The sequence below is a fragment of the Hemitrygon akajei genome, chromosome 3 (genome assembly GCF_048418815.1).
Source record: "Hemitrygon akajei chromosome 3, sHemAka1.3, whole genome shotgun sequence".
Taxonomy (NCBI): domain Eukaryota; kingdom Metazoa; phylum Chordata; class Chondrichthyes; order Myliobatiformes; family Dasyatidae; genus Hemitrygon; species Hemitrygon akajei.
Window position 1 is genome coordinate 61310871 of NC_133126.1, and position 23917 is coordinate 61334787.

The window sequence follows — 23917 nt, forward strand, 5'->3', positions numbered from 1 at the left end:
AAAGAGAAAGCAGACTTCCAGATGTACTATATATATATATATATATATATATATTATAAATCATTACAAAGCTGACAAAATGCCAAATGATACTCTTCATGGTAAAAATTTAAGGACAAAAATAAAAGTGAAAACTGTGCTTTTTAGAAAGTAGAGTAAGTGGATTACACAAAAATACGACACTAACAAATAGGATGAATTGCTGCTAACATTATACTCTAGTTCATGATCAGGAGCTGGCTATTCAGCTATGAGAACTTGGTATGCTATTCAGGGCCAAGCCCTTGCCTTGATACTATAATCCCAAACAAAGAAAATCATCTCTTCATTCACCCTGTCAAGCCCCATACCTTACTGGACCTCCCTCAACACAGGCCCTTACCAGAGTGCCATAACCTTACCCTGAGTGTCAGGCCAGCATCAAGACAGCTTTTCCGGCCTCCACTGCATTCTTGTGATTTATCACTTCCTCCACCGACTGCTGGGTTTCATCTCAGGAATTTGAAAGGCACCATGCAAGGCTGTTAGCTCTTCAATCCCAACCAATCCTTCTAGAGCAAGATAGAGCCAATCTTGTGCAATGTCATGATTTAGACAGAAGACCACTCTGGCCTTAAACTACAGACTGTAACTTTGGAAATAGTGCTCAAAGTGGCAACCTATCCTTGGGCAGATTACAGATGCACTCCAAAAGATTGTCTGTGACTCCATGAAATATAAATCTCTCGCCTTTCTTTGGCTGGCAGCTTTTGCGATTTTTGCTTTTGGCCTGACCATCAGCAAGCTCAGACACCTGCCATTCAGTGGAAGTACATTATAAAGCTGGGCTGCCTAGTTCTAGAGCTATCAAAGTTATCAAGTCTAAAACTGCAACCCCTTTCATTGAAAGTTAAGTCTGCTGACAGCCATACTGCATCCACAAATTTGAGAAGAGGAGGATCTAGTTAAAGCAGTCCACACAGAAACCAACATAATAGGTAGCACTATGAAAGAGCTTCTGCATAGCAATCATGGGGATCAAAACCAGTATGCTTAATACTCTTATTCTGGTAAGTATGAAGGTATTTAAAACCACCAATAGTCTTGGTAGAGAGAAAATCTATTCCTTCTGGTAGAAAGATCAAGAATTAGAAGAAATAAATTAAAGGTAACTGGCAAACAACCAAAATTGTGGCATTAATGCAACAAGTAACTAAAATCTGGAATGTACTGCCAGAGGGAACAGTTTCAATCATTAACCTCAAATGGTGAACTGAAAAAGTACCTGGACTAAAAAAAATGCCGCATGTTGGAGAGGACAGGGAATTGTAACTAACACAATTGCCTTTGTATATATTTCCCTATCCCCGCTATTGCTGTCCTCTCCAAATTACATCAGAGTAAGAAAATGCAAAATTCATCTGCAGCAACTTCACTTATCTGAAAGATAATTACTTACAACTAGCTAGCTTTTCTCCCCCTGAAACTCTGCTATTTAAAATGTGTAACGTTCAAGCTGCATTGATTGTCTTTACTGAGATCTCTGACATTCTGACCTCAAATACAGGTTCTCATTTGCTTTGTTCATAAAATTTATGGTTATGATTTCTCTCTTTTATAGTCTCAAGATTGTTATAAGATGTTGATGTTTTCCACATTTCAATGTTCTGTTTGTTGCTCTGCACTTCAGGCTTCTCTACAGGGGAGACATTCAGAGATTTCATTCTGTGGCAACCACCTTCCAACTATAGCCTCTAAAGAGTGTCCCAACTCAAAGATAATATCCCAGACAGGCATGATTTTTCCACTAGCCCATCTAGATCACTCTGACCCCTGAGGATTGCCACCCTACTTCCTCCCATCACTGTAGCATTCATTCAGTAACAATATTCAATGCACCTATACGTGCTTTAAGATATCTTGCAAAGTTGGCTGCAAAGGTAATTAACATCTGCTGAACATGCTGACAACTGCAGGGAATTGCAACATATTAGTATGGAACGTCATGCTGAAATGAAAGTCAGTTTCAGCACTGAATTACAAATACAGATCTTGCATTTGAAGTCCTCGGTCTTTACACCACATACACAAAAAGGATAACCCACAATGCTGTTTTAGCACTCAAAGTACTACAAAGCAATTTAACTGTATTTAAATTGGCTGCTTCTATCAGGATTTTTCATAGCTGTTTCACTTGGCACGAAGTATTGTTCCATTTAAAAAAAAATCAAGGATGACAATACAAAGGGAACAATAGTGCCTTCTCCAAGTTAGATAGGAAAACTGAAAGCTAGCTACATTCCTCTCCAATCCTCAATATGAACTTTTATTTTGGGAAGAAAAGAATCAATTTGTCACACTTCTGAAGTTGCTTTGGGGATGTTCCAGATACCCTTTCACTAAAACATGTGCGCTTGCTAGCAAAGAGTTCGTAACAATTAAGCAACTCTTTTCAGTCTAGGAAATATAAAAATGAGAACTTCAATAAAAAGAGCATCAACAAATATTTTGATAATATTTAAGGTATTAGTATTCAAAGAAAAAAAAGCACATCAGAAACTACAACAAAATTAAATATGTCCACATTGCTAGAAAGCAACTCTGAAAATAAACTGTTAAACAAAAGGTTTCCAACGCAGCAAGTCATAACCCAAAATTGAAAACAATATTATTGCTCAACCTTGCTCTTAAATAAAGCTTCTTAAATATACAAAGAATCTGCAATACGAAACAAAAACCACAATGTTCTAGTTAGATATCATTTGACTAAAATGTACTGTAATTTATCAAATTACTATGGAAACTGGATCCCAATGCTACCAATGATCAAACAGGAAAGGTGGGTCACTAGATCTTCTCAAGGTGCTGGACAGTTTGAGAAGCTACCCATACAAAACAACTCAAAAACAGCTAAGTAGATCATTGCTGTCATTTCACTTGAGTTCAGTGAAAAAATGCTAAGCTGCTAGGTTTCACTGTATAAATTAAGATGAGTTAAAGCCGAGTAGGGCAATCACCCAAGTTTCCTATCACATTAAACCATATGCCAAACCTTTCATCATTGATACTTTATCACAAGAAATCAGGGGCATGGTTTCCATGTGAAAATTCCACTTCACATACCTGCTGTGCACTGAGCTACTTGTCTGGGAACATGTTTGACAATATTGCCTTTTCACAATCAGTACGAACAGATGGATGGTAACAAATGTGGCTTGGCAACTGAAAGTTATTAAAATTTAATAGCCTGCATGTTAAAACCAAAGATAGAAATTTAAAGAAAGAAAATGGTAGCTGAATCAGTTACCATTTCTTTTCAACACTGGAGAATGATGGGGGGGGGGTGGTGAAGGAAGAATCAAAGCTGATGAGAAGAAAAATGTTTATTGAACCTTTCACTGGTCTAATACTGAGTGATTCAGTGAACAATATTTGATTCCTTCACAACAACACAGACACAAAATGCTGGAGGAACACAGCAGGTCAGGCAGCATCTATGTAAATAAATTAATAGTTGATGTTTCAGGCCGTGACACTTCAGGACTGGAAAAGGAGAATGATGACAGAATGAAAAGGTATGGGAAAGTGATAACTAGAATGTGATAGTTTCTTACCCAGGTGGGTAGGAAAAGCAAAGGGCTGGAGAAGAAGCAATCTGATAGAAGAGTGGGCCATAGGAGAAAGGGAAGGAGTAGGGGATCAAGGTGGCAGGTGAGAAGAAGCAAAGGGCCAGAGTGGGGAACAGAAGATGAGGGGAGGGGGAAGGAATTTTTTTTTAAACCGGAAGGAGATATTAATATTCATGCCATGAGTTTGGAGACCACCCAGATGGAATATAAGGTGTTGCTCCTCCACCCTGAGCCTGGCCTCTTTAGGCCATGGACTGACATATTTGAATAGGAATTGGAATTAAGATGTTTGGCTACTGGAAAGTTCCGCTTTTGGTGGATGGAGCAGAGGTACTCAACGAAGTGATCCCCAGTTTATGATGGGTCTCTCCATTGTAGAGGAGACCACATTGGGAGCACTGGACACAATAGGTGGCCCTAGCAGATCGCAGGTGAAATGTTGTCTCACCTGGAGGAACTGCTTGGGGCCCCGAATGGTGGTGAATGGGCAGGTGTAGCACTTAAGCCACTTGCAGGTACAAGTGCTGGAAAGGAGATTAGCGGGGAAGGGAGAATGGATGAGGTAATCACAGAGGGAGCAATCCCTGTGAAAGCTGGGTGGGAGGGGTTGGTTGGTAAAGATATGTTTGTGGTAGGATGGCAGAACTTGTGGAGAATGATGTGTTGGATGAGGAAGCTCATTGAATGGTAGGCAAGGACAAGAGGAACTCTACCACTGTTACGGCAGCGGTAAGGTAGGGTAAGTGCGGATGTTCTAGAAATGGAGTATGTGCAGGTGAAGTAGCATCAATGGTGGGAGGAGGAGAAGGAACTGAGAAAAGGGAATCACGAGGAAATCTGCAGATGCTAGAAATTCAAGAAAAGGGAATAGTATTTTTACTGGAGATAGGGTGGGAAGAGGTATAGTCAGAAACCATGGAATTGGTAGGTTTATAACAGATGTTGTTCAAGAATTTGTCTCCAGAGGTGGAGGCACAGAGATTGAGAAAGAGGAGGGAGGTGTCAGAAATGGAGCAAGTACATTTAAGGGCAGGGTGGAAGTTGGAAGGAAGGTTGACGGAATTGACATGTTCAGCATAGGTGCATTACATATCACCATTGCAGTTGTCCACGTAGTGGAGGAAGAGTTGGAAAGCATTACCAAGAAAGGCATGGAATATGGACTATTCAATGTAGTCTTTTCATTGGCTAAGGCCCACGTGGATGCCCATGGCTACCCCTCCAGTATGGAGAAAGTGGGAGGAGCCAAATGAAAAATTGTTGAAGGTGAGGACCAGTTCTGCTAGATGGAGAAGGCTTATGGTGGAGGAGAACTGGTTGGTTCATTTATTGAGAAAAAAGCATATAGGGACTGGACATTCATGGTAAAAATGAATGGGGGGGGGTCAAGTTGGATGTTGGTGTGAAGGGACTGAACAAAAAGGGGGGGGGGGAGTTCACGATGGGTCTACCTGGAAAGTCAGGTTTGTGGTTATTGAGTAGAAGGTAGAAGCAAGCAGCGGAGGATAAGTGGATTCCTTCAGTACATACAATATTTTAAAATTCATTTTTCAGGACTTGAGTGATAATGGCAAACCAGCATTTATTACTCATCCTTCACCTCCGTCAATAAGTGTTGGTGAATCACAGCAGCCACTGGTGACAGTATGGTCACAATTCTGTTAATGATGGAGTTCCAGGATTCAGACTCAACGACGACAAAAGAACATGGAAGTCCTTCTTTTGAGAGAGAAATCTCAAGACTGTTGGTAAGTAACTGCACTGCACTTTGTATTTGGCAACCGCAGCATGCCAGTGGTGGATGGGATGACAATGAAATGGGCAGATTTGCCTTGGAAAGTGTTGAGCTATTGAAGCATACTCACATGGACACAGGAGAGCATTCCATCACAATTCTGACTTATGTATCACATGATGGAAAGGTTTTGCTATGTCTAGTTTTAAGTCTCTCTCCGGAAGATAGCCTTTTCCCTGCTTATGGTTTTTGAGGCTGGTCCACTTGAGTCTCTGGTCAGTGGTGACCTCCATGAAATTGATGGTAAGATACTTGAGATGGTTATTCCACTCCACTGAACATTAGGAAAAGTACTTCAAATTTAACTTGAAATTACATTCTGAATTGAATTACTGGATAATTTCCCCCTTGATGCCCACTGACTTCACTTTTATTAGAGCTCAATGTTGTCAAATACAGCCAAAAATTGTCTGGATGTCAAGGGCAGTCTGTCCAAAATCAAGTCTCAAGCTGTGTAGTCCTAGTAAAGCCTAAATTAGGGACTAGTGAGCAGGTTATTGGGAAATTCTGCTTCACAGATTCTAATACTTTGCTGATGATAGAGAGAAGACTGATTTCACAGGATAATTTATTTCATAAATTTCTTTTTCAGAAATAACATACACTAAGTGATCCTTTATCAATAATAGAAACAGTGATTGTATTTTGTAAGAATGTAACTTCTCCAGTGGATTAACAATTAGAGAGATTATATTTCTGAAGCATAATGCGATGCAATGTAAATAAACAACTTCAAAAACCAATTATAATTTTGTTTATGTGCCATGGAGTGGATTTTACTGGCTATGAAATGCAACATTTACACTTTTCTGAATAAAAAACCACTTGTCATTTCTCAGCCCACTTCAAGATCCCCCTATAATTTTTGATAATCCTCTTCATTGTCTTTTAGTGTCATCATTCAAACATTCTCATCCAAATTGTTGAGACAGATGACAAGCAATAATGACCCAGCGCCAGCCCGAGGCACACCATTAATTGTGAGTCTCCAGTCTGAGAAGCAACTTTCCACCATTATTCACTGCTTCACACCATCAAGCCAACTGCATACCAATGAGCTAACTCCCCCGGATCCTATACATTCTAATCTTCCAGAGCAACCCACCATGTGAAAGCTTTTCAAATGCCTTATTGACCACATCTACCACCCTGCTCTCATTGACCTTCTTGTTTACTTTACCAAAAACCAAATCAAGCTCAAGACCTCTCAGGCAATGTTGTATGGACTTCCCTAAATGACCTGCTTTTTCAGATGATTGTACACTTTATCCCTTAGAATCCTCTCCAGTAACTTGGCTACCAAAGATGTTAAGCTTACTGGTCTATAATTCCCAGGTTTTTCTTTGCAGCTCTCATTTAGAAAATATAAAATTTATCATGAGATTTTAGCAGTTTCTAAATTTTTCATTTAAATATCAGCATCTGAATGCTTATGAGGTATAATATTCCCAGATGCCCTCCAAATTTGTCATATTATTTATATTTCAGAACAATTCATGTATTAAATATTAAATATAATTTCCTTAACATATCACAAATAAATTCAGTAACTGTAGATACTTTCCTAAGATATATTTTGTTCTAATTCTGAGCAGTATTTTTCTTCATCCAGTAATTCAACACAACTCTAATCACATGATCAATCAATTAAACAGTTCAAATGGGAGAACAAGCTTCATTAGTGCTTTCCTCAGGGCAGAGCAATCAAAACATTAAATGACCAAATTATTACTGCAGTGAGACCAAAACAGAAGCTTCAAAACTATCAGAACTAGACATGATTTGTACTGGATTACTATTATTCTGTCAGGAAGATCTAGCCACACAAAATATCTCAATCAACGATATGAACCAAAAGATTAAAATGGCCTAGTTTCAAGTAAAAATGCTAGCTTCTAGCATAACTGCACAAGTAGATACATTGTTAAAGTAATATTATTTTCACTAGGAAACGCTGCTGAACATGGCTAGGATAAAAAACAAATCATTAAATTGTCAGTGTTAGGGAAATTTCTTCAAAGATACTACTAATTTTTTGCTGGTTCAAAGAATTTCACATTTCTGTCTTTCAAATGCATGTCAGAAATGCAAAGTGTAAAAGTATACAGCAATTAATTCATATTATTAAATTTATATACATAAGCTGCCCAACAGCTTCTCCAGCTGTGCTTTATACTGGCCCAATGAGATATCTGTCAACTAAAAAATACCAGCACCCATGCATAAAATTATCACAGCGCACAGTAAATAAGACAAAGTAAATTACATGTAAATAGGTGTAGATATTGTTGAAAATGTGCAATGACTATTCTTGAAGCTGACCAGCAAATCAATGCAATTAATCCTATCTATTTGCTTTGCTCTATCAGATAAACAGAAATTAAGATGCGAAATCTAAATAAGTCATATTAATTTTGAACCATTTCTAATCAAACTAAAGCACTTAACAAGTAATTGGAAAGTCTTGCCTTCACACTAGGGAAAAATAAATCCCAGATATCAAGTGACTTTCACCCATTTTTCTCTATCACAGCTTTGACATTTAAAAAATATTCTCGAGGAAAAAAAAGCTACAGAAAAAGCAATCCATTCATGATTCACAATGAAGTTAAGCAAAGTATTAGTTTGAAAGAATCTAAGATAAAGTATGAGAATAGGGTTGAGAGGAAGCATACACCTGCCATGATTGAATGGCAGAACAAACTTAAAGGACTGAAAGGCTTAATTCTGCTCCTTTGTCTTATGGTCTAGTATGTTTGTATAGTTGCAAAGAGGAGCATTAGGCCTAAAGGTATTTTTTCCAAATGTTAGAAAAGTTAGAAATAATTCAAATATTCCTTAAATTAGCAAGAAATATATTTGGACTGTATGTTCTCCAAGTATGCATGCAGCACAGACATGTGCTCTTCAACCTACTGTGTTGATGATGACTTTTTGTTCATTTTGTGTTGTCAAAAGTTGTTAATGGCTCTCAGACGATATGGTACCCAAAATAATTACTGATTTCACCTCTCAAAACTCTCAGCTTATTTGATAAAGTTCTTAAATACAAGTAAAACTAAACAAATCTAAGGAAGGATGGAGACACAACAGACTCCATTGTTGGAATGTAGAGCAAAAAATACACTGTTTTTAAAATTCAGCAGGTCAGCAGCATCCGTGAAGGGAAAGGGTTGGTTGACCTTTCAGGTTGAGATGCTGCATCAGGACTGAGAGTTTACATAGCAAATAGCCAGTATATAGAAGTGAGAGTGCGGGGTAGGACAGAGATTGGTAGGTGATAAGTGGAAGTATTACGTTTTCACCGGTCATCAAGCCTTTGTTGCTGCATCCCTCCTCCTCCCAGTCCATCACACCAACCCCACTCTCTACCTCATCTGGTTCCTTCAATCATCTCACTCCTATATAATGGGAACTATCCCTCTACGCTGGCAGTCCTGATGAAGTCTCTTGATAGGAAACATTAACCACCCTTCTGCCTCCACTGATTGCTTTAGTAGTTTATGTTTTTGCTGAGGAGTTCTGATCTTCCTCTCAGCATATCAACAATGAGCGATAACTAGCTGAGTTCTATAATCAGCCTAGTTATCAATTTTACTGTCTGCATAAACTAAGTCCAACCAATTTGAAGCTGAGATCAGTTTTCAGTAAAAGGTACTAAATGCCAAGGAAGAGTTTATTTGTGGCTCCTCATTTGGTATCAATAAAAAGGCTGCAGCAAGTGATGTCTATCACAGATAAAGCCCCTCCCACCATTGAGTATAATTACATGGAGCACTACCACAAGAAAGCAGCATCCATCGAAATTGCCCATCGCCCATGTCGTGTCCTCTTCTCACTACCACCAGGCAGGAAGTACAGAAGCCCAACGTCCACACCAACAAGCTCAGGATTATTACTCTACAACCATTAAACTCCTGAAGCAGCATGGATAACTTCACTCACCATTACGTTAAACTGATTCCACAGCTCACTTAAAACATGTTCTCAGTATTACTTTTGCTTGCAGTTTGTTGTCTTTTGCACATTGGTTATTTGTCAGTCCTTGTTTATGTATAGCTTTTCATAAATTCTATTGTATTTATTTTTTTCTGTAAATGCTGGCATGAAAATGAATTTCAAGATAGTAAATGGTAACAAATACGAACTTTGATAATAGATGTACTTTGAACTATGAAAGTGAAAAACTTTCCCTTCATGCTGAAACTGAAGATCTGTTTTAGATTTAGTTTCTAGTTATTCCAACTGTTTATTTTTGTACTACAAAATAATTATCTACTGTTCAAACTGAGGTATTCAGATGCAACAATGAACACAATAAGGTCTGTAAAACAACATAAGTAATACTAAGGCCACAATCAGAAATAGATTTTCTGCACTTTTAAAAAGACTGACTTATTTTCCCTAGCTTCTCGGAATAAAGGACAACTAAATGTTGTAATCAAACAGCTGGAACGTCAGCAAGTCAGGCTGCTTGAGTTGAACTGAAATTTTAATTCCGATTCTCTTTCTCCTTGAACTGCTGAGTGTTTAATGTTTTCAAAACACATTTTACAGATTTTCAAGTCAAGAGTTCTTTTGCTTTAAGTGGAACTTCCCCAGTGATATGGCTTTCCCAATTTAAAAACTCTCTCACACTGGTTTCAAAACTGTTATCACCAGACATGACGGACCCTAATCTATTCTTGTTTGAATATAGATCTAACAGAATAGCTTTCACTGCTCTAAATATATGAAATTGCAGTTTTACATTTGACCTGGTAAACTGATTTGCTTGGTGAGTATATTCTCTTTTTGAGATACAGCAGATGCATAAAACTGAAGAAATATGCATAATTCTGTTCATCCTATTTAACAGGATCTTCATAACTATGAAAAGCCGACCTTAAGGTAAGATGTCCTCAAAAAAAGGATACAAATTTTGATAAAGTGGAATTAGCGATTTCAGCGCTCGACTTGCATTGATTGCTGTAGCTCGTACTAGACATGGTAAGACTTTTCCATCCACAATTGCTCCATCAAAAAGTGGGCCAAAAAACGGTACCTGTTGAAAGATCATCATTTTGTCCAGTTTTAAAATAAGACTTATTCAGTATTATCAAAAGTTGCACAAAATATCTGGCTTAAAATGACTTTTTCAAATGGAAAGAAATATAATTCAAAGTAAATAATAAAAATGAAACTGCATTTATTTCAGATCCAGATCTTTCACTTGGCCTCTTCAATGGGAGTAGGTAGGGAGTGTTAAATACTGAAATAGATGTTCTTCCTTATTCCCCAACATGTATAAATGTAAATTCAAATGTAAAGAGACAGTACACTGTTAAGGATAAGACAGTGTTGATGAGCAGATGGATATTGGGAGACCAAGTTCATAGCTCCCTGAAAAGTGGCTACTCTGGTTGATAGGGTAGTTGAGAAGGTGTATGGCACATATGCCTTTATTAGTCGAGGCATCGAGTTCAAAGTCAGTAATTTATTTTGCAGTTTTTTAAAACTTTAGTTAGGCCACATCTGGAACATTGCGTACAATTTTGGTCACTCCACTAAAGGTCGGTCTAGAAAGGGTGCAAAGGATGCTGCCTGGATTAGAGGGCATGTGCTATAAATGAAAAGTTAGACAAATGTGGGTTCTTTTCACTGGAGTGGTACAGGCTGAGGGAGATTTGATAAAAGTTTACAAGATTATAAGAGGTTTAGATAGAGTAGTCAGACAGTACCTTTTTCCTTGGGTTGTACCTCATCTAATACCAGAAGTCATGCATTTAAGGTGAGAGGGGATAATTTCAAAGGAGATGCGAGGGGCAAGTTTTCTTTTAGAGTAGTGGGCATCTTGATTGTGCTGCCTGGATTGGTGGTAGAGGCTGATACATTAGGGACTTCTAAGAGATGCTCAGATAGGCACATGAATGTGAAGAAATGGAGAGATATGGATGTTGTGTAAGTATAAGGGTTTAGTTAACTGGCCGTTTGATTACTAATTTATTTGTTTGGCCAAAGGGCCTCTTTCTGTGCTGTACTCTTCCATGTTCTATTTCAATCTTTACCATAAATAAGACAATATTATAATTAAATAGTAAAGATTCCGGACCCTGGCCCAGACTCTCAGATTCCTACATGCTAACCCGGCTTTGACCATCATGCTTCTTCTGAATTCACTGTCTTTGTTCTTCTTCGACCTCTGTTATTGACTCAGAATTTCTCGATCATGGGTCTTAGAACTCCAGGTTTTGACTTCCGGACTCACAAAGACATCCTTCTCTGGGACCACCAGACTGTATTGCCCCTGGCCTCTAACCAACCCCACCCCCCATCCCTGTTCCTAAACCGTAGCCTATCCTCTAACTCCCTGTACTGGCCCCATGAATCTAAAAAGGTAATTAAGACTTTGATGGAGATTGCTGCCATCTTGACAGAAATCAATTAAATGCAACCAACACACACAAAATGGTGGAGGAACTCAACAGGCCAGGCAGCATCTATGGAAAAGGGTACAGCCACATTTTGTGGTGTCACTTGGATTTCCAGCATTTGCAGATTTTAAATTTCTCTTGTTCATGACTCAAGTAAATGCAACATGCTCTCCAACTGGTATTCACCCAAGTGAGGAAAGGGCTAATTCCTGCAAAGGGTATAGCCAAAATCAAATCTACAGTATAGCAGTTGACAGCAGTACTATACAGTATTAATGGTAGAAACGACAAGAGAAATTAAGTAATCAGGGGATTTAAAGAACAAAAATATGGTTTTGTGATCACAAAAGCAATTCAAATTTGGCAAGTTGCCTCCAAGTACCAGGACCCAAGAAAGTCAATAAAAGGCTGCAAAACACTCCGAATAATGAGGCTGAACAGCCAGATATTGTGATTGATATCAGTACCAATTACATAGGTAGAAGTAAAGATGAGGTACTGCAAGCAGATGACATGGAACTGGAGCACTGATTAAACAGGGCCTTAACGATGATAATGTTGAAATTACTATGTCACACTCCAGTGGGTACAGAAATAGGATACTGCATTAGAATCCACAACTGCAAAGATAGGGTAGAAATGTCAGTTTTAGATTTTTGTAGAAGGTAGAATCGGACAATCAGCAGGACCAGAACTCAATAATCTCGCTGGGAAGCGTGCTGGTATCACCAGGGATATTTTAAATCAACTTGATGGGAGGAAGGGGCAGATGGTCCCAGTTTCAGAAGAAACAAATACAGAATGTGCAAGGTGATTAAGTAAATGATCCTGATAGCTAACACAAGGAAATAAAGAGAACAAACTGAGAACTGCATAGACAATGCAAGAATGACATCATGGCCATTACTGAAGAATTGTCAAAGAAAGTGTGATTAGCATCTCAATGTCTCCTCTTATTGAGTTTTCAGACAGACAGATATAGAATGTGTTGCAGTTAAAGAAACAAGTAGAGCTGAGAAGAGGTATAATATGTATGGTGATTGCATTTTACACCCAAGCATAATACAGTAAATGTTTCATCAAGGAGAAACATCAAGTTAATTCTTGCCCAAGATCTATCAGCTTCTTGGTACAAAGAAAGCATTATCATAATGGATAAAAAACTGATGGGCATACAAGAATTGGAGAATATAGTACTGTCTGAACTGATCAAAAAGACATAGGCAGGTTTGGACTGGAGATCAGCAGAGTGCTTCTGCCATGACACAGCTTATTACATGGTCTCTGCCTCAAAAAAATTGAATTTCCTGGTATTGAGACAGCAAATCAATCAGGTAGATAAAATTGTTTATAAATGAGAATTTTCATTCAAAAGATGTAGATAGACTGTAAATGGCAATACTGGGTGGCATTCATTGTCTATCCCTTACTGCATTCCCTATCCCCGATCAAAATAATTGAGTAACGTATATGTCATACTCTGTAAGATTGGCTGATTTTCCTCTTTGAAGGGTATGAGCAAACCTGCAACAGAGGCGAGTATTTTTAAAATTCCCAGTTTCAGTTACCATGTTGGATTTGAATCACATTCTTGGATCAATGGTCCAGACCTATGGCTGCTTGTAAAATAACTCAACCATTATGCTGTATACTTCAAGCAGCAATTCAAATGATATTGATGATGGTACACAATGCTGACAAATATCAAAGTCTGCTTTCAGATAAATCTGTTCTACTTGTTTGAAAGTATGAGTAAACCTAATGTGACTGCAGTGGGCTCATTGATAAGTGATGTTTTGAACATGTCAAAAGAACCTTAATAAAGTGGTGAGGAACCATAATTTTGTCCATAACTTTTAAAACTACAAAAAAGACATGAACCAGTTAGTAACAATCAGAAAATTCATCATTTTTGTTTCTTGAGACAAGTAGTATGCTGGGAACTCTAAATTAGACTTTTTTTTAGGGCCATGTTAAAGAACAAGGAAGAGAATTAGGCCACAAAGCTGTTCATGTCTTCGCTGCCATCCAGTAAGATGATGCCTACTGTTCTTTCAAAACATTCTCTTTTTATACATGCATCTGTTTTCAGATCATTGGTGGTGGTGAGGGAGAATGGAGAAAGAAAGATGGGGCCTCTGCTTGGTCATTCTACACCTATCAACACACATGTCATGACAAAATGTTGCTTACAAAAAGAGAAGAAACACTGTCCGAGAAACTCTGAATGAGATAAGCAAGTTTGTCTGCTGTGGAATGGAGGCTGAATCTTTGAGAACTGAAATTATTCATAATTTGGTCTTGGAAATTTTGGGAATGCTGTAAATTTTTCTTAGTTCCCTTTTGTAAATTCCCTGCAGATAAATGTGTTTTTATTTTTGAGATCCACGTAAAATATACTGTACTTCTGTATTCATAATACCAATGCTATGGAGGAAAATAGTAGCCCAAAAACATTCCAGCTGCATTGTTAAATAGTGTGCATATGCCACGGTATTATTAATTCAGTTCTAAGAAAGCATTTAATATATAGTGGACTTTCTTACCTCAGGTTTCTTCATTACATGGATACTGAACATATAGTTTTTCATTGGATATATAACAATAAGGACATCACCAAACTCTGTTGGAATAATTCCTCTTCTGTAGTCTCTTGTATGTTCTGACCAAACTATATGTACTTCATCGTTCCCTAGATGCCTTAACTACTCAAAACAAAACATGAAACAAAGATAAGAAAACTATTTATAATTATATACAAATATCAATACTTTTGTCTTAACACGGGCAGTCATTCCTTTTTATTTCTGCACTATATCAGAAAAGGGGATGAATATGATGCTTGGTCACAAATGAAAATGCATGGAAAATGTTCTTAACTTAAAACATTCTTTATATTGATTTTAACAGTTTTTTGTGTGTTTTGATACAAGAACTAACATTATGTTGGGTACTGGCTTTTCTCAGTTACAGTGCAGTGCAGTTAAAGGGAGTGAAGGCAAGTATCACAGGCAACCATCCCTTGAAAAGGTTTACAACACCACAGACGTATCCAGGCTGACAATCAACACAGGCGCACCTTTAACGATATGTGCTTAGCCTAGTCCTAAACTTCCCCTATACTCATGACTGTATGGCTAGGCACAGCTCAAATCTTATCTATAAATTCACTGATAACATCACAGTTGTTAGCAGAATCTCAGATGGCGAGGTGGTGGTGTACCGGAGCACTCAATTGGCTGGTTGAGTGGCGCCGTAACAATAATCTTGCACTTAACGTCAGCAACACCAAGGAATTGGTTGTGGACTTCTGGGAGGGGAAGTTGGGAGAAAACACCCCAGTCTTCAACGTTGGAATGAGTGAGCAGCTTCAATTACCTGGCAATCAACATGTCAGAGGATTATTCCTGAACCCAACATATTGATCCAATCATGAAGAAGGCACGCTAGCAGCTATACTTCGTTAGGAGTTTGAGAGATTTAGTAAGTCACTTACTGTATGAGTTATCAAATCTCCTCAAACTGACCAGGGAACTGAAGGTGATTTAAAAGATTGAGAACATGTGAAATGTCACAGATGTACTTGGGAAGGGACTGAACTATAGGGGGCAAAATAGAGTTGAGGTATGCAGACAGAAGTTCATTCAGGTAGGAGTAGGCAGAAACAATGGGTCTTCCTGACAGTCAGTTTTGTGGATATTGTGTAGGAGGTAAAAATATACAGTGCAGGGTAAGGGAACTACTAGGTTGGTGACAGTGGATGGGAGAGCTCCAGAATTGATGAGTTGGTGATTGTGTAAGAAGTAATGGCCTGCTGCTTCACAGTGGGGTCCTTTTCAAGGGGTATCTAAGAGGAGGTGTCTGAGAGTTGCTGCCTAGCCTCAGCAAGGTAGAGATCAGTTCACTAGTCTGTAACAGCTTTCTGTTGTCTGTGGTTTTAATGGAGAGGGTGGGTCTGGTGTGGAGAGAGTGGAGGGCAGTCCTTTCAGAGAGTGTGAGGTTCAAATAGGAGAAAGGAGTACTGATGGTTGATACCTCACTGGCACTCAGTGATGAAAAGTCCCACAGCAGGTAACCCTCAGCTTCTCACTTCATCCTCACTCAAACCGCTTCCTCCTCACCTTTCACTTACCAACGTACTCATTTATCACCCCCCCTCCCACTGCACCTCCTCATTCTGGCTTTTTCACTCATCCTTTCTAGTCTGGATGAGGAGTCTTGGCCCAAAATACCGACTGCTTATTCCTCTCCATAGGTGCAGACCTGCTGAGTTCCTCCAGCATCGCGTGTGTGTTGCTCTGGTTTGGAGGCTTCAATGCGTAAGATCAAAAGAGAGGCTGCAGAGTTGTAGACTCAGCTTACTCCATAATGGGCACAAGCCTCCCAGTCATTGAGGACATCTTCAAACAGCGATGCCTCAAGAATGTCACATTCATCATTAAGGACCCTCAACATGGACACGTCTTTACATTACTACCATCAAAGAGGTAGTACATGAGCCTGATGACTCACACTCAATGTTTGAGGAATAGCTTCTTGTCCTCTGTGTTCATGGACCATTCAGAAACATGAACACCATCTTGCTATTCCTCTTTTGCACTGTTTATTTTTTATTGTAACTTGTAGCAATTTATGTCCTGCCCTGTACTGCCGCCCCAAAACTGCAAAATCGTGTCAGGACATGGTGCAAGTCAGTGATAATAAACCTGTTTCTGACTTCGAAGTCAGGTGCAAAAAGCAGCTATAAATGTTAAGTCAACTGAGTTTATTTTCTCCATTCCACTCGGAACCACACTGCAATAACAAGCAAACACGAGGAAATCTGCAGATGCTGGAAATTCAAACAACAACACACACAAAATGCTGGTGAAACACAGCAGGCCAGGCAGCATCTATAGGGAGAAGTGCTGTCGATGTTTCGGGCCGAGACCCTTCATCAGGACTAACCGAAAGGAAAGATAGTATGAGATTTGAAAGTAGTGGGGGGAGGGGGAAATGCAAAATGATAGGAGAAGACCGGAGGGGGTGGGATGAAGCTAAGAGCTGGAAAGGTGATTGGCGAAAGTGATACAGAGCTGGAGAAGGGAAAGGATCATGGGACGGGGGGCCTCAGGAGAAAGAAAGGAGGAGGGGAGCACCAGAGGGAGATGGAGAACAGGCAGACAACTAAATATGTCAGGGATGGGGTAAGAATGGGAAGAGGGGCATTAACGGAAGTTAGGGAAGTCAATGTTCATGCCATCAGGTTAGAGGCTACCCAGCCGGTATATAAGGTGTTGTTCCTCCAACCTGAGTTTGGATTCATTTTGACAATAGAGGCCATGGATAGACATATCAGAATGGGAATGGGACGTGGAATTAAAATATGTGGCCACTGGGAGATCCTGCTTTTTCTGGCAGACCGAGCGTAGGTGTTCAGTGAAATGGTCTCCCAGTCTGCGTCGAGTCTCGCCAATATATAAAAGGCCACATCGGGAGCACCGGACGCACTATACCACACCAGCCGACTCACCTGGAAGTGTCGCCTCACCTGGAAGGACTGTCTGGGGCCCTGAATGCTGGTGAGGGAGGAAGTGTAAGGGCAGGTGTAGCACTTGTTCCGTTTACAAGGATAAGTGCCAGGAGGGAGATCGGTGGGAAGGGACGGGGGGGACGAGTGGACAAGGGAGTCATGTCCTTTCTTTCTCCTGAGGCCTCGCGTCCCATGATCCTTCCCCTTCTCCAGCTCTGTATCACTTTCGCCAATCACCTTTCCAGCTCTTAGCTTCATCCCACCCCCTCCGGTCTTCTCCTATCATTTTGCATTTCCTCCTCCTTCCACTACTTTCAAATCTCTTACTATCTTTCCTTTCGGTTAGTCCTGATGAAGGGTCTCAGCCCGAAACGTCGACAGCGCTTCTCCTTATAGATGCTGCCTGGCCTGCTGTGTTCCACCAGCATTTTGTGTGTGTTGTTGCAATAACAAGCAAATATTTTAAGTTTGAATTGTGACTGAATATGACATAAAGATTTCTCTACTGTGCGACTGAAAAAAGCACATAGAACATTTAAGCAGAATCTGGTAAACATGCCTATCAAAAATATCCAGCAAAAACCTTTCATCTGCAGCTGCCAACCAGCAAAAAAAGAAATGAAGATGCACCACCACAGATCAAATCGTGTTAGATTACTGAACGTCAACATACAAGTTTTCTCAATGAATGGTCAAACAGTGCAATGTTTTGTACAAATTTCTTTATGCACGGCAGGTCAAGAAGAGGCAAATGGTGGTGGTTGGGTAGAAGATGGATGGGCTGTGATGGCAGTAAATGGTTATTAATGATTGTGTATCTGTTCTATCCAAGCAACATTCTATATTGCCTTGGAGAGATTTGTGTGTGGCTAATTGTGATTTGATGTTCTGTTACTCATGGTAAGTGTGCTGATGTGCTGATGTACTGCTGGAAGGTTTAACAATTTAAAAAAAATGTTCACAGCATTCTAAACAGAGCTTCATTGGTGCCACCCAAAAGCATTATTCTTGGTTAGATTCTTATGTTGATAGAAGAAACGCAGAAATAATAGTACAATGAACTAAGTAACTGATTTCTAAATATTTTCAAACATTCCAAAATCCAGGAACGAACTTTCTTTCGAATGGGAACTAAATTATAGATGTTAAAATATTCAGGGTGAAATGTAGGAACAAGTAGTAATGAACTTAGGACCATGTTAATGTTGCAGATGCAGCATATTAATACCCAAAAAGTAATAATGAAAATAATTCTTTTTTTGCAAATAAATTTTAGTGAAATCTAAGACTAGCAACAGCAAAAAAGCAGCTGAAAGCCTACAATTTAAAAATATATTACAACAGAAACAAGGCACCACCAATAAATATCAATTATGAAACTGGACAATGTACAAGATATTCAATTAAAAAATATGGTGCCTGTGAACTAAAACTGAAGCTCAGAGAAAAAGAAACATTTTTATTGCAAATGTACCTTTTTAGTTAAAGAATCATCTGTATCAGAAGGCATTCTTGTAGATACATGAAACATTACTTCTACAGTAGAGGTAGCAAAATATGGAGTCGAAAGTCCAGTGCTCTTATTTTTTTGTAATCCGCCCATGAAACCACAATGATTGGTAAGGTTTACCTTGAAAATGAAATGAAAGCACAAATAAGATGAATAATTAAAAATATTATGAAAATACATTTTATCCATTAGCTTAGTTGACAGTGTGAAAATGAATATATTATGTTCAGCAATATTTAAATATTTTTACATCAAACATCACATCCTTAATAAAATATGTAATGCTGACCGATTAGAAGTTTTTGTTCCATTTTGAATTTTATAGGCAGCAAATAGGAACATTCTTTAGCAGTGAAACAGTAAAAATAAGTTAGAAAAATGTCATAACCTAACACTTGAAATCTATTTGGTTTCAAGTTGGCACCACTTTATATGACACCAACTACCACCCCCCCACCCCCGAATATCATGCAGCTGAGTGGATGGAAAAATCCAAATTGGTATACTCCGCAAGAGGTGATGTAATTTACAATTACATTATTTTGGACATATCTGACATGGCAATGTAGGCTTACAATATCAAGCAAGGCCAACATACATTCAAGGAAGAAATCAATAAACCCAATATTGATATTTTGAAGTAGACACTTTTTGCTTTCAGTGAAGAGAATAATGCTTTGATGAAGTTAATAGCAAACATCTCAAGATAACAAAAAAATGTACTGTTGTCAAAAGGCACTTAGAGATTTATAGACTTGCTATCATGCAACATTATATAATTTAAAAACATCTTCAATGTGTGAAACATTAATATGTACAATTTTATTTAGAGGAGGTATTGACTATGAATTTAAACAGCTCAAGATGCTTTACCTCCCAACCAAGACCTGCCACAAAGTCCTCATAGGATTGGCTCCCTCCAGTATTTGTCAGAATGGAGTGCTTATCTTCTTGTCCTTCAGCAACATAAAACACTGCTATTTTGTGCGTTTCTCGACTGCATGAAAAAAGATAGTTAACATAAACCAGAAATATTTACGTCGGATGTTTATTTTAATTTCAATTAATAAAAATGGACCAGCTACAATGCTTATGAATGCCTAGTCTTACTAAATATTCCACTCTCCAAGTAACAAATATAACTGTCACTGAACATTTATTCAATAAAAGTCAAACTTAACAAAGTGACACAAAACAGAATTTCCGTTGGTTTTGCTAACTTAAAACAGCAAAGCTTTCTAAGCATCAGCGAAAAGTTCTCATACTAAAATCCAACTTGCAATCCTATCAAATAGACTGGTATGTGTTACTGACACTTCAGATCTGGTCTACCAGATTATTAAAATATGCTAGAAGAGGCTACAGCAAAGTGGAAGTAGAAAATAACATCTGTTATGAGTCTGAGGCATAAGTGAGTCTCTATACATCTACAAAAGCTCTTGGAAAAAAAATGCTGAGAAAACATCAATTTCTGGCTGATACAATCCAGTGAAGACAGCAGTTAAATACATTAATGTTAGCCACTTATTTTCATGTTCAAAACTCTCTTCGTCAAAATATCCGAGAATAACTTCTTACATTCTAATGTGCTGTGATTTAAGAGGCAAAGATGATTCTGACAAATGCCCAATCATAAGGGATGCCTACCATAAATATTAATATTAATAAGTAAAGACTTTTATAACCCTTATGATTGTGCTTCTTATTTTAACTTTAGTTAGTTTTATAGCATCTTCCTTGAGAATACATAAATGAACATCATTCTCAAAGGTTCAGCTGAAGTGCTGAATCATGCAGTTAGTAAAGTCCCAATTTCAAACCTCATATCTGTGCTAGGTAAATTAATTCATCCTAGATGTATGGTATTGAAATTGCTGGTAATGCAGTTTAAAGCACAGGACTAATTTACATAAAGAAGTTACTTCACATCCTAGCATATTATCTACATTAATAGCCAAAATGATGAGAGAATACCTGTCTCCATGGAGACAAAGCTCTAAAAGTTATGCTACAAATTAATGAAATACAAGAGAAAACATGAAGGATATCACAATTCTCACCATTGCCTAGAGTCCAAGTTTTTTAGCTCTCGCAACAGCTTTTCATTTTTCTTTAGAAGATGGAAAGTAGTCCTGTAATGAAACAATGTTTAAGTTAGAATTGAGATTATAATATCATCCCCCAAGATAGATAAAGCTTACTGCAATAAATCAAAACTAGGATGCACTTAAGTACTTACAATGAAACATCAGGGAAATCAAAATTTATAAAATGAAAACAAAAATCATTATAGCAACTTACAGATAATTTAATTTTATCCAAGAACTCTGCAACCAAGTAAATTGCTGCCCTATTAAACTCCTTACTAATTATCAAAGTAAGTCTTTAAATTGTGATTATGTCATCAAGCAACACCAATATTGTACTTAGTATGGATTTTATTTTAATTGCTTAGTTCCTAACTTATAATAATGACCATGTTGATACAAATACAAGAGCTACAGTAAATACCACGGAAAAGGTGAACAGTTCTCATTGTCAAAGGCAACATTTAATCTAGTTGGAGCATCATGGTATAAGTATTGGTTTATTATTGATACAGTTGCCCACGATACAGTGTAAAACTTCTGTTTTGTGTGCCACCTGTATAGACAATACCATCAAGTTAATAAAAAAATGAGGAATATGAAGTGCAATGAATGCAGAGAATGTGCAGTGCAGGCAGACAAATAAAGTACAAGGAGCACAACGAGATGGACTGGGAAATCAGGAATCCAGTTTTCTGTGTACAAGAGGTCAGTTTGACAGTCTGACAACAGTGGAATAGAAACCGTTCCTTAGTCTGGTGCTTTGTGCTCTTAGGCCATTGCATCATTTTCCTGAGAGGAGATGGGGAAGAGTGAAATGACCAGGGTGGGGAGGGTCATTGATTATGTTAGCTACTTTCCTGAGGCAGAGAGATGTGTAAATGGAGTCAATGGAGAGGAGGATGGATCGTGCTGCTTTCAAAACTCTTTGCAATTTCTTCTGACCCTGGGTAACACAGCAACTACTGTACTGCTCTCCCCTCCAGCTAATGCTTTCTCAACTGTGATGGAGATACATTGATGGAATTTATCATTCTGTTCCATCCGTATCTGAAAGGAAGGAAGTAAGCACAAACAGACCCTACCCTGGATCTGCAAAATGAAAGAGGGCAGGGGACAATATTCGGTATTCAACCCATACCGTTCCTGTTCTGGCAGTGTTTAATGAGATTGTGCAGAGGAAGCTTTATTCAGTTTTCTGGATCTGCTCTGGAGGAGCATGATGCCTTCTGCCATTCACTTAGTTACAGACTGCATTTACTAAAATGGACACCATGTTGGTTCACAAAAATGAAACTGATGCAGACATAGAAATTACGTTACCTGAAAAGAAACATAATGATTCTAGTGTTTGATTCCATGTTTTTCTGAAGATGGCATGACAGGTGGGTAAGGTCATTAATAAGGTGCTGATCAAAAAGAACTAAAATCTACAAATCAGCAAACAGGAATGAGGCAAAGACAGTGGAAACAGACAAAAAAAATGTTTGTTCTTGCCATGTGGTCACACAAATGGAGGCTGCTATTTTGTGAACTGTTGGGTGAAATGATTCTTGCTTAAGAGATAACAAATACTATACTTCGGTCTTAACAGTCATATACATATAACTATTGCAACATTTCAACGGTAATCCCAACCGTCCTCTTCAGGCATAGGTTAGTCAAATAACAAGTCCCCTGAGAAACATCTCTTTGTATACCCTCTCAAGTGAGCAGGGAATGGGCAGGGTTGAATGTTTGATCCTGATTGGCTGGATCTGAATTGCTTATTGCTGATTGGTTAGTTTGTTAACTTAATCAGAGCAACTGAACATACGCACAATGAGTTTTTGGCTAATGATATTCTAAACCTGGGATCATTTTCAGATAAGAAACTCTTTATTATGTCAAATTGCAGGCTGCTATAAAGAACAACAAGTGATCTGGTCTCCCAGGCCCAGTGCTTGGCTGACCTGGTTTGAACCAATTTTGAAAGAGCAAAAGAAATTACCTAGTACACAAGGGTGGTAGAGGAAAGAACCATTAGTTAATACCGCATGTATCCCTGGGACAGATCCAATAAGAAGCTGACAGGTCAGTCAGATGAGCTTGAGTCAATAAAATTGAAACATTATAGATTGATTTGATAAGGAAAAGAATAAGAATGGAGGATGTTGGGAGCTCAGACAGGGACAACTCTGTGGAGAACGCCGATTGCAGAAGCAGAACACTCCACGTCGGAAACGTGGAGATTACATCAGGATCAAGATGAACACCTGGCCAACATAGACATCTTTTCCTGGGTATTACCTTTTCTCTTCTTTGACCGTTCATGGAGGGTCAGGGAAACCTAGTGGGTGTGCACATGGGTAATTAGTTTTTCAAATTCATATACTTGTTATTTGAGCCAATAAAGGTACTTTTGGTAAATAGACATTCTCCCTATTTACCTGATCATTATTGAGGCTTAATACTTGTAACAAAGGTCTATGGATCAACTTGCCTCCAATGGTTTAAATGGGGTAAGAATGAACAGGGAGATAAGTTACAGTGGAAACAGTGCAAAATGCCACTGCATTTCAGGAAGGACACGACAGCATTACAAAAGGTGCAGGTAAGATTTTTTTAAAAAGATTTTATTCAGGCTGGAGAACTACATTTAGAAGACTCACTTAACTGAAGTTGCTGCCCGACAAACCTGTTGGAATTCTTTGAGGAGATTACAAGTAGGATACATAAGGGGGTTGCAGAGTACGTTGTATATTTGGATTTTCAGAAGGCCTTTGACAAGTTGCCACACATGAGGCTGCTTACCAAGTTAAGAGCCCATGGTATTACAGGAAAGTTACTAACACGGTTAGAGTATTGGCTGATTGGTAGGAGGCAGCGAGTGGGAATAATAGGATCCTTTTCTGGTTGGCTGCCAGTGACTAGTGGTGTTTTGCAGGGGTCGGTGTCGGGACCACTTCTTTTTATGCAGTCTATAAATTATTTAGATGATGGAATAGATCAT

At 38.5% G+C, this 23917-nt stretch overlaps 1 protein-coding gene across 11 annotated transcripts in view; it reads right to left on the reverse strand.

The window, feature by feature from the left end:
- The window catches only part of ralgapa1 (Ral GTPase activating protein catalytic subunit alpha 1), a 202987-nt gene that overhangs the window by 33510 nt on the left and 145560 nt on the right, over positions 1 to 23917 (reverse strand). For all 11 annotated transcript variants that reach the window (XM_073039975.1, XM_073039978.1, XM_073039977.1 and 8 more), the window contains 5 exons: positions 20899 to 20970; positions 19712 to 19835; positions 18803 to 18958; positions 14363 to 14521; positions 10320 to 10447 (listed from right to left, as the gene is read on the reverse strand). In XM_073039975.1, the coding sequence (XP_072896076.1) occupies positions 10320 to 10447; positions 14363 to 14521; positions 18803 to 18958; positions 19712 to 19835; positions 20899 to 20970 (639 nt within the window). The remainder of the gene's footprint in view (positions 1 to 10319; positions 10448 to 14362; positions 14522 to 18802; positions 18959 to 19711; positions 19836 to 20898; positions 20971 to 23917) is intronic.